The 10,440-nt window shown below is 38.4% G+C and overlaps 1 protein-coding gene across 1 annotated transcript; it reads right to left on the bottom strand.

Annotated features, from left to right (window-relative positions):
• Positions 1–7,839: 7,839 nt before the first annotated feature.
• On the bottom strand, positions 7,840–10,122 carry LOC125261198 (olfactory receptor 4D11-like). The gene has a single exon (XM_048179802.1). It carries the CDS (start codon positions 9,757–9,759, stop codon positions 8,782–8,784), a length of 978 nt encoding a protein of 325 aa, XP_048035759.1. The 5' UTR covers positions 9,760–10,122; the 3' UTR covers positions 7,840–8,781.
• Positions 10,123–10,440: the final 318 nt, after the last annotated feature.

The following is a 10,440-nucleotide window of genomic DNA, read 5'->3' as shown; positions in this document are numbered from 1 at the left end:
TTTTTTATGAGCAAAATGTCTTTGACTTTGCATTGGATCTCTTTGCATTGGATAATAACAATAAAAATGCTTTAATGAGAACATTTGAACAACAAATTGTTCACTAAACTCTTCAAACCTCTGCAAGATTTACTTACACACAGACATCAAGAATCAGCCTATGAATCTCAACAATGGTGACATGCTTCATGCCGCAATGCATGCTACTCCACAAACCACCAACAGAGCATATAAAATACCAAAAATAAAAATCTTTTTTTCAAAACGTCGCCAAGTAAAACGCTGCGTTTATATAAAACTGTCTTTTTACCACCACAACAAACGGGAAACCAGACTCCCAGACGCGCATTCCGACTTCGCCTCAGCGCCAGGAGCAAGTCTAACGAGCGCGGAAAAGGTGCAGGTGACAACGAGTGAGCTTCAGTTGAACAACAGTGAACAGCGGTCAAATGAGATCTTATCAGGCTATGTCGGTAAACCTCAGAAAAATTAACATGCCTGTTCAATCAGCCGTTATACTGTGCTCGTGGCGCGCACTCAAGAATTGCATGCGCAAATGCGCCGGCGCGCGCTGCACAATTATTTGATTATAGCTTAAATAAAGCGCAAAAGAAACTACGAACAATGACCGTCGTTGTTCTAAGTTAAGTCATGAAATTACCAAACATGCGATTAAAGCTGCCTTAAAACTGTGCATGGCATGCATGTATTGGTTTTAAAGCTATTGTTATCCAATTTGTTGGCCTTAAAACGTCTTAAAAATGCACATATATGTACACCAGGGAAACTACATTTTCTGACCTCGGTAATTATGAAACCCTGCGTACGGTCCAGCTTATATTCTATCGAATAAAATCTCAGGTAAACGTGTATTTCTACAAATGTGCGCACTTTTGGACTAAAAGTTTGTATGTGTGTGCACTGTGATCACAAATAAATGGGACCAAACTCGATTGAATGTAAAGGTTTGTGTCTCGTTATTCTATTAATAACTACCGATTGATTTTGCATTTCTATCAGAAATTAAGAATTATTAGTGTCATTGTAGATAGTGGTGCAAATATTTAAGCTAATACTTCAAATCTTAAGGTTAAATCAGATGATTTTTTGTAAAAATGTTTCTGTAACAGCTGCCAAAAATAGTATATAGCTCCACTGTGTTTTTTATAAAAAATAAATAAATAAATAAAAACATCCTCCCTCTGTTTTTTTCACAAATCGCACCCTAGCTGGTCTTATGTATTATATGTGCTTGACAATTTAATGTATTAAACTGTTGATCTTGTTACCGATCTATTAATTAGTGTTTTCACAATAGTTGGATATTCATATCCGCTACAAGAGCTCATTACGGTCCGAGCGAATGAACGCTAAACAAGGTCTGCAAATAGATCGGTGGAATAGAAAGGTAATATTGGTCATGACTTTGGCATGTAATTATTAAAGAATAAAACAGTAAAACAACATGATAGTCACCACAGTGGTAGGCCTACTTAATGTGAACATGTATAACAAGAATCGGGTGAAATTTACAGTAAACAGTTTCATTTTATTTATTTTTTATGAATTAAAAAAATATTTTTAGCGACATTAAACACCTACCACGCAACCTCATGTAGAGGCGCAATACATTTTAAGCATAGATGGCGTGACCGCATACAGGTCGCGGGGCAGGCGCGTATAGCCATGGCAGGTCGAGTGACACGCGCGTATATCTGTGGCAGGTAGCGGGGCAGGCGCATAAATCTGTGATAGGTCGACTGACAGGCGTGTTTATCCGTGGCAGGTCGCGGGGCAGGCGCATATCTGTGACAGGTCGACTGACAGGCGCGTTTATCCGTGGCAGATCGCGGGGTAGGCGCATATATCTGTGACAGGTCGACTGACAGGCGTGTTTATCCTTGGTAGGTCGCGGGGCAGGCGCGTTTATCCGTGACAGGTCAACTGACAGGCGCGTATATCTGTGAAAGGTCGACTGACAGGCGTGTTTATCCGTGGCAGAGCGCGGGGCAGGCGCATATATCTGTGACAGGTCAACTGACAGGCGCGTTTATCCGTGGCAGCCAGGTCGCGGCGCAGGCGGGTATAGCCGTGGCAGGTCAAGTGACAGGCGCATATATCTGTGACAGGTCGAGTGGCAGCTGCCACTAGCGGTGGCAGGTCGAGTGACAGGTCTCAGTGGCAGCTGCCCCTGCCACGCAAAGATTTTACCCCTACTGTCAGGAGGAGTGATGAATCTGCCCGGGAAAATTCACCATAACTTTACTTTAAAGTTTCGAACACAGCCTCAGTTAGCTAGTGACTACAGAGATGATCACAAGCATGCTAATAAGTTCACAGGTATTAGCTAGCTTTTTAGTTGGCTAAAGTTAATGGCCAGCAGTAAATCGCCTTATGGCCAGAGATCCGTGGTGTTTGCGTATCCTGTGCACTTTCGTCATTGGCGGAGCAGTCGGTCAATCCCACCTTTCCAGTAAAGAAGACTTGTGATTGGACTGTACGTCAGCAGACAGCAAAGCATTGGCCAAGAGCAGATGGCCCTCAATCCAGGCTTTTTTTTTTAAGTTGCGAGGTTGCGAAGCTTCATTTTCGCTCAGTCTGAGTTTCAGAGTTTCAGAGCAGAGCTGCGTGACAACCAAGCGGCAGCCTCCCCCAGTTTCTCGTGAAGCCAATACGGAAGTAAATTAAACTGCGATTCATCCACTGGCCGCTAGGGACAGGCTGCAAAAGGGAGCAGAATCTCATTGACCATAATGTTAAAACTGCCAAGTTTACAGCAGAAAAAAACATGTTTACACTCTGGTTCAAATTGTGTTTTGGTCTATACTGCTAATTTTGCCCTGACAACTCTGAGGGGGGTGAATTTTTTTTATAACTCATCCATTTAAATTATATTAAGCCTTAAAGTTCTGCATAATTAAGGGCGTGGTCACTTGAGTGACAGGTGGATTGGCGCTGCTGTCTGTGAGCCGTCATGTCACCTCAGCAGCTAATTTCAGCCACTGAATTTGGCATCTCAGCGTATTTGTGCCTTTTTTCTGGAATATTTTATACAATATATGGCTTGCTGCATACTCGAGACAGATGTCAGTCTGTGTACATGTGCTCACATGCGGAACACACGTTGTTGGATCGTCGTAGCATTGGCTAAAAGTTTTGTTCCTGAGATTTACTACAATGACAATACCAGGAGGATATACAACTCCGACAGCACTGCTTGGATATAACTAAAACTGCTGCACTATTTTGAAAAATTATACTTATGCTGAGAGAACATTTGAGAGTTATACAGATATCTGGTACCTATATATGTATGTATAGAGTTTTACATTATAAACGATGCTCAGATTGCATCCTTTCTTGAAGAACGATGATGGAGAGAAAATCATTCCGAAGATATAATGCAAACGATGGATAATATATAAAGATTTCATGGATTTAACGATTTCATGAACAAAAAGTAGTTTTTTTATGTTTTGAAATGGACATTTTACCCAAGTGCAACAGATTGGATTCATCTCGCGATCTCTATTTCATTAAAGGTATGAAGTTCCAGTTGATTTTTTTTTTGTTATTTGCACACCCCACACAAATGAATTCGCCTACTGGTGTTAGAGCATCTATAACGTTATCTTAAAAAAAACACTGTAGATTGACAGTAAACCTTTAGTACTTTCTAATGATATTGTTATCTTTATTAATATTTTAGATAGTATCTAAGATAGATATGCTAGGCGGGTGTGGTTTCAGCAACCAGTCGCATGGGCTCCAACTACATCCCGCCTCTTTGCCCATTTTCAGTTATCCGGGAGTGATGTGCGGTGACGCGCAGCTAAGATGGCAGCGGCCTCATTTTCGCATCAAAACTTCTGTTCAGAACTCTATGGGTGACGTCACGGACACTACGTCCATATTTTTTTACAGTCTATGGTGACAACGCTGCCACAAATCACGTGAGTCGCAAGCTCGCAACTGTGTGGGCGTATCTCCGCAAAGTGGGTGTTGTAAACTCGGCTCTGAAAAAATAGTCTGCAATAGGAGTGCAAATGTAATGTAATGTAATAACTTTCGCCCTTTCGAACCTCAGTTTTCAGAGTTTCAAAACTTTTTTTCACCTATTCGCACACCAGTTTTCAGATCACTATTTACAAGGTTTCAAATCTGGAAAACAAACTATACACTGGGAGAACAGTGACAAATTCGAAACTCTGAAAAAATGATTGCACAACACCATAAAAAAAAAAAGAGTGTTGCACTTCTGAAGAAGGAAAACTCAAAAACAAAATTATGTTTGCAGAGATTTTTTTTTTTTACCACATTGCAAGCCTGCAAAACTCTGTTTTCAGAGTTTCAAAACTTTTTTTCACACATTCGCACACCAGTTTTCAGATCACCATTTACAAGGTTTCAAACCTGGAAAACAAACTAATACAGTGGGAGAACACTGACAAATTTGAAACTCTGAAAAATTCTTTGCACTACATCGTAAAATTTTTTTTGCAGTTCTGAAGAAGAAAATTTCAAAAACAACATAATGTCTGCAGAGATTTTTTTTTTTATATTTTGCAAGTTTGCAAATCTTATTTTTTGATCTTGCAAAGCTTTTTTTTTTTTGCAAGATTTTGAGTTTTCAAACACTTAGTTTTAACCTTTCAGAACTTTATTTTCAGTTTTGAATCATAGCAGAATATTAATCCCATAGAGAAACACTGACACTAAAACAAGCAAGAGTCAAACTGCCTAACTGAAGTAAGCACTGACCTCGATCACGGTGACATCAAAACAAACTTTTCAACAAATTATCAACATCTAAACCTCTGGTAATTCTCAATAACAACTTTTGTAGATGTTTGTCAGAAATAAAGCCAATCTGGTTAGTAATAAGTGAAGCAGGTAATGCTGTTTGTGGAGATGTTTATTCAGATCTTGAGAGATTTAATGTCTTTTATCTTCAGTTGATTTCATCGAAGGCTGTGGCTGAAGTTGTAGTTCTTGTTGTCCCTCTGTCCTTCGGCGATTCTGCTCGTTATCACCTAATTATCTCATTAACTCCAGCATGTTTCTGTGTTACATTTAACAGCCTGTAGTGTGCACACTGAGCAGTGTTCATTTCATCTGGGCTAACCCATGTGGGGCCTCCATGGAAACCGTGGACAAAAATGTCTGGGCCCCAGTTAAGCCGAGTTCAGACGGCACGATTTTCAAAGTAGTCGGGTCACTGTTCTTTTCACACTGCATGATTATCTTGGCCAGCATTCAGTCGCTGCTGTGTTCACACTGCACGATGGATCGGCGACAGAAGGTTTCACACTGCATGACTTTACAATAGGAAGAATCGCCAACAACTTTGTCTGGCACGCAAATTACGTTTCACAACCAAACACACGGGAGATGTGACAAGGAAACAACGCGATATCACGCGTGCAAAACCGGAGTTCTCACTTGAGACTGGGATTATTATTAAAAATGGTAGAACGCAAGAAGCTTGCAATACAAATTGCCTGTGCGCTGATTTGCAGCGAAAAGAAGAATACGGAGGAGGAAATGGTTGGGGAGACGCAAGGAACAAGGATTGTGTGTTCTGCAACGAGTGTGGTCTATAACTCCTCCCCGAACTCCCCGCTGCTCTGTATCTTGCTCTCTCATTGGCTGTCGGTCATCGCCGATGTAGTTTTCAGTCAGAACACTTTTCACACAGCAGGATTTTGAATCGCCGACAGGTCCAGATATTTAGCATGCCAAATATCTCACGGGCGTCGGCGACTCGTCGGCGATTCTCTCAGATCGCATCTTTGCTCATTCACACTGCGTGATTGTCACTCGCGTGAACGAGCACCGATTTGCCTGTGATTTCGGGCATTTGTCGGCGATTTCTCAAAACCTGTCGGCGAGCCAAAATCGGGGCTAAAATCATGCAGTCTGAACTCGGCTTTAGGCAGCCCAGGTGACAGCCCAGGCCCCACCATGCTGTGTTGGCTGTGTCATAGAAATGCACAAGCAGTTATTTCATGTGATGAATTAACCTATGGTTTGTTTCTGTGAATGTCACTCTTCTGCTGTAATCTCTCTATATTTTTTCCTCCTTTACTTGTGGAACCAGAACTGTATTTTTTCTTTTGCTGTTGAATGTAAAAATATTTGCTATCATCCTACATACCTCTACATACATCTAGTTTACATATTCCAAATCCAAAAACGTGAAAAGGGTCCAGTAGGGTCAAATAAATTTATCAGACTAGACAGGGGTATCGCTTGATCCTTTTTACTGGAGCACAAACCCCAGTGAAATACCTCTGTGCCCCAGTAAAATATTATTGATAAATCCTTGTTTGACAATGGAGATTATGGTATACCAATCTGAGAAACATTTTCCCTGATAATATTTCAGCAATCATTGTTGTGTCTTTTCTTTTCACTGTTTACAATCAGAACTAATGATGCCAGATTCGCAAATAAATAACTCTAATCTGAGTTATCTGTGTTTGATCTAATCTGACAATTAATTCAGTTTAATTCACTCATGCACAGAACTGGTTTCAGCAATTTCTCACACTGAAATAGTGACTGGATACTTTATAAGAGATAAAACAAAAAGAGAGCTGCATGAGGTATTTACATACAATCCACAGTAGGAAACAAAACCTGCAAATGTCTTTTGTCATCTGTGAAGCAGCTTGACTCTGTATTTCAAAACCAATTTATTTAAATATATACATATTTTATAACTACTTATTTAAAGCTGCAGTCCGCAACTTTTTTGGTGTTAAAAATTTACAAAAATGATATAATGATAATGTACAACATTAATCCATTTTCCAAACTGTGTTTTTGTCTTATCCTGAATCATTATGGTACACTTATAATAAGTGTTTATATTCTGACTATTTCAGACCCGACTGGTAGGACCCGCCGCAGAGTATCACAGTAACTGCGTGACTCGCCATAGACTTACATGGAGAAAAGTAGCTCTGGCTAGAATGTTCCTCCGCAAGACACATGCAGTTCTGTTTATTAACCACTAGAGGGCCAAAAATCGCAGACAGCAGCTTTAAATATTCGGCCATTTTTTGATTGGGGTCTGTGTCCCAGTACTGATGACATGCTAGAAACGCCCTTGGTAGTGAAGCAGTTGCATTGCTATTTTCTTAGGGGCCATTTACTTGACACTGTTTTCAACTAAAAACAGAAAACTTTTATACATTTTGGTCATTCATTTACACAACAAATGCATTTTGGCAACCTTAAAATGCAAGCTTTTGAAATCGAGTTTCAAAGTTTAAGTTTTTGAAAACTATACCTTTATCATCTACATTTAAACAACAAAAACATGAATTTGTGAAAATGGTGACATCATTCGCATGCGTATTACACTGTAAAACGTAATTAGTTGAATTTACTTAGAAATTATTAAAGTCACCATCATGGTGGATAGTGTTTGCTTTAGTTGTGCTCTTGACCTTGACATTTAATGTTAGTGTTTCTTTGATTGCTGTAATTCAGTGTTTATAAGACACAGCTGTTATGATGAAAAAAATAAATACTGGAAGTGATCTGTTTACTGATGATATCGTCAAATATCCACAGATTTCATCCCAAGGTTTATACTTGATTGAGAGTGTAGTTTATCGTTAAAAACAAATAAATATTGTTTTATAAGCGCTGAAACTCTAGCAAGAGGCTGAGCACTGTTGAGGACAAATATTTTTAAAATCATTAGACAAAACACATTTTGAACTACTTCTATGTCTAGACACAGAGACATCAAGAATCAGCATATAAATCTTGACAACGGTGCCATGCTTAATTCTGCTATGCATGCTGGGAGCCAAACTCATCCATGACTCCCAGCATGCATTGCAGCATTAAGCATGTCACCGTTGTTGAGATTTATATGCTGATTCTTGATGTGGTACTCTGGGTTTGGGCTGAATTCTGAGCTTGGAGTTTTATTCCTGGACAATATGCCAAATGCACTAATTCCATACCCTATCTGTAAGTAAAAATTATCTGAAAACTAGTGAAAATTGCAATCATGTCTGTTGCTCAATTAACATAACAAGCTGTACACCAAAATACATTTTAAAACAGAAGCATTTTGGCCACTGTACTTCTTTGGAATTTGAAGTGTCAATCAGAATAAAGTATTCTGGAGATCTGTGTAATATATTATGTGTATATATATATAGGCCTATATATTGTATCCAAATAGCAAGCTACTTTTTCCATGTAGGTTGTAGAGTAGTTCTGTTGAGTAATTTGTGTCTTATAGCTAGCTACATTTAGTTAGTTAGCATAGCTTGCCCAATATTGGGACACATTTGCAATGTTTTTTCCTTACACAAGGGTCCTCATAATCATCCATTAGCTGAGCAGAAAAGTGGTTCAGATCCCAGTGCACAAATGTTTTAAAAGAATCAGTAAATAACTTGTTTGGACTCAGGGACAGCATAATTTTTGATTATTATGATTACTGATATTGTTTATGCTTCACATACAAAGATGGGATATACAATGTATCTACAAACAGTTTTGTTTAATAGGTATTTGTCATTGCATAGAAATGATTTCTATTGAACATTACATTTAAAATTTTTTGCCAATACTGTCATTTTAAAAATAAACAGAGCTCCAAATATTTTCCCTATTTTACTTTTACTTTATTTGAAAACAAACAATTTAATATCAGCATGTCTATGCTTTGGTTTATAGTATCTAACATGAGCAACAGCATCACAAAACACACGATCAAAACAAGCAGCAGCAACATCATCACAATCAGAATTAAGATGATAAAGCTATTGATAATGACTTTAAATGATTTGGTACTATTTTTTTGCGCAAGAATATATCTGCTAATCGTTTCCTGATCTCTTTAGTTCTGGTGCAGTAAACAGTGGGGTTTATTAAGGGAGGAACTAGAGAGGCTACAATCACAATGGCGTTTCGCTCTGTTAAATTTAGTACAACTCCTATTCGAGTTAGTATGCTAGAAACAAGCTTTGGTGCATAAAAACTGAGCAGGACAATGAGGTGACTCAAACAGGTGTTGATCATTTGCTTTCTGCTTGAGTTAGAGAGTTTGTTCACACTGTATGCCAAAACAGCATAAGTGCACAAAATAAAGGGAAATTGTCCACACATTGGCCACAGACTTAACATTACAGGTAAGAAAAAATAGGGCTCAGGATTGACACAAGCAGCTCTGATCATGGAAGCATAGTCACAAAACACATATCTGATGACAGGCTGACAATATGGGACACTGTCTACCACTGATATCACAAAACCCAAAACAGCAAAACCAGCGATCCAGGTCACAAAAATAAACAGAAATGTTCGTGAATTTGTTACAATGCTGTGATACCTTAAAGGAAGCTTAATTGCAATAAGTCGGTCTATGGCCATTAAAGTCAGAGCCATGACCTCTGTGAAATCACCAAGATGATAGAAGAACGTCCTTGAGATACAAGAGTAGTATGAGACAGTTTTAATCTCAGCCAGCAACACTGAGATCATAGTTGTGCTGCAGGTAGAGGAGAACATTATATCAACAACAGCTAGATTACAGATTAATATGTACATTGGTTTGTGTAAATGTCTGTCAGTCATGATGATACACAGATTGATGCTGTTCCCAAGCAATATGAGCATGTAGGTTATTAAGATGAGGAATCCGAGGAGCTTTTGGTTCTGCAGGTGATCAAATCCAGTGATTATAAAGCTGTCTATATTGCTCACAGTGTAATTTTCATTTGCCATTTTAAGTCACCCAATTCCTAATATACATACACAAATATTTCAAAATACAGTTTGCATAGATGAAAAAATGAAATCTATTAAAGCCTCAATGTACTCATAAATGCACAGAAAAAAAGCTCCTATGAAGGAAAAAGGCAGAAAGATGCAGACAGCGTCTGTGACGGCCAGGTGTTGAAAACTCTGAAAGTTGTAGTATAGTTTTAACAAAAATACAAAAAGAGTTTCTTGCATTTTTAAGAACAACAACAAAAAGAAGATATTATGTAAAATAATGTCTTGTCCTTTACTTCTATTTTACAATTCCAATTAGAGTACTTTAAAATGCCATATAATAAACCATCTGAGATGTTCTTCTCATCCAGATAAACATATGACAGAAATACTGCCTTTTATATTATATTGTGTGACAGATACGTCATGGTTTCCTAGCACCCGTGATCAAGCTAGTAAACCTAGGAGTTTAACAACATAGATAGTTTTTCCAAATATAGTTTGCAGTAAAACACATGCACACACATCTTGTAACCTATAATTTTTAAAGTGCACATTTATTCAGAAGTTGTAAGTATTATAATCAGACAATATATTAGGAGACCTGAATAGTTTCTCACACATGTATACAGGAGCCATATCTCAGTAACTATAGAGTCCTTTACATTTTAGGTTGAACCGTTTTCTTAG

This window comes from Megalobrama amblycephala, linkage group LG2, assembly GCF_018812025.1.
Source record: "Megalobrama amblycephala isolate DHTTF-2021 linkage group LG2, ASM1881202v1, whole genome shotgun sequence".
Taxonomy (NCBI): domain Eukaryota; kingdom Metazoa; phylum Chordata; class Actinopteri; order Cypriniformes; family Xenocyprididae; genus Megalobrama; species Megalobrama amblycephala.
Note: the sequence above shows the minus strand (reverse complement) of the source record. Positions and strands in the feature narration are given on the sequence as shown.

Bases quoted from the DNA above. Each gene is read 5' to 3' on its own strand.
- LOC125261198 (XM_048179802.1), bottom strand. From the start codon at position 9,759: ATGGCAAATGAAAATTACACTGTGAGCAATATAGACAGCTTTATAATC.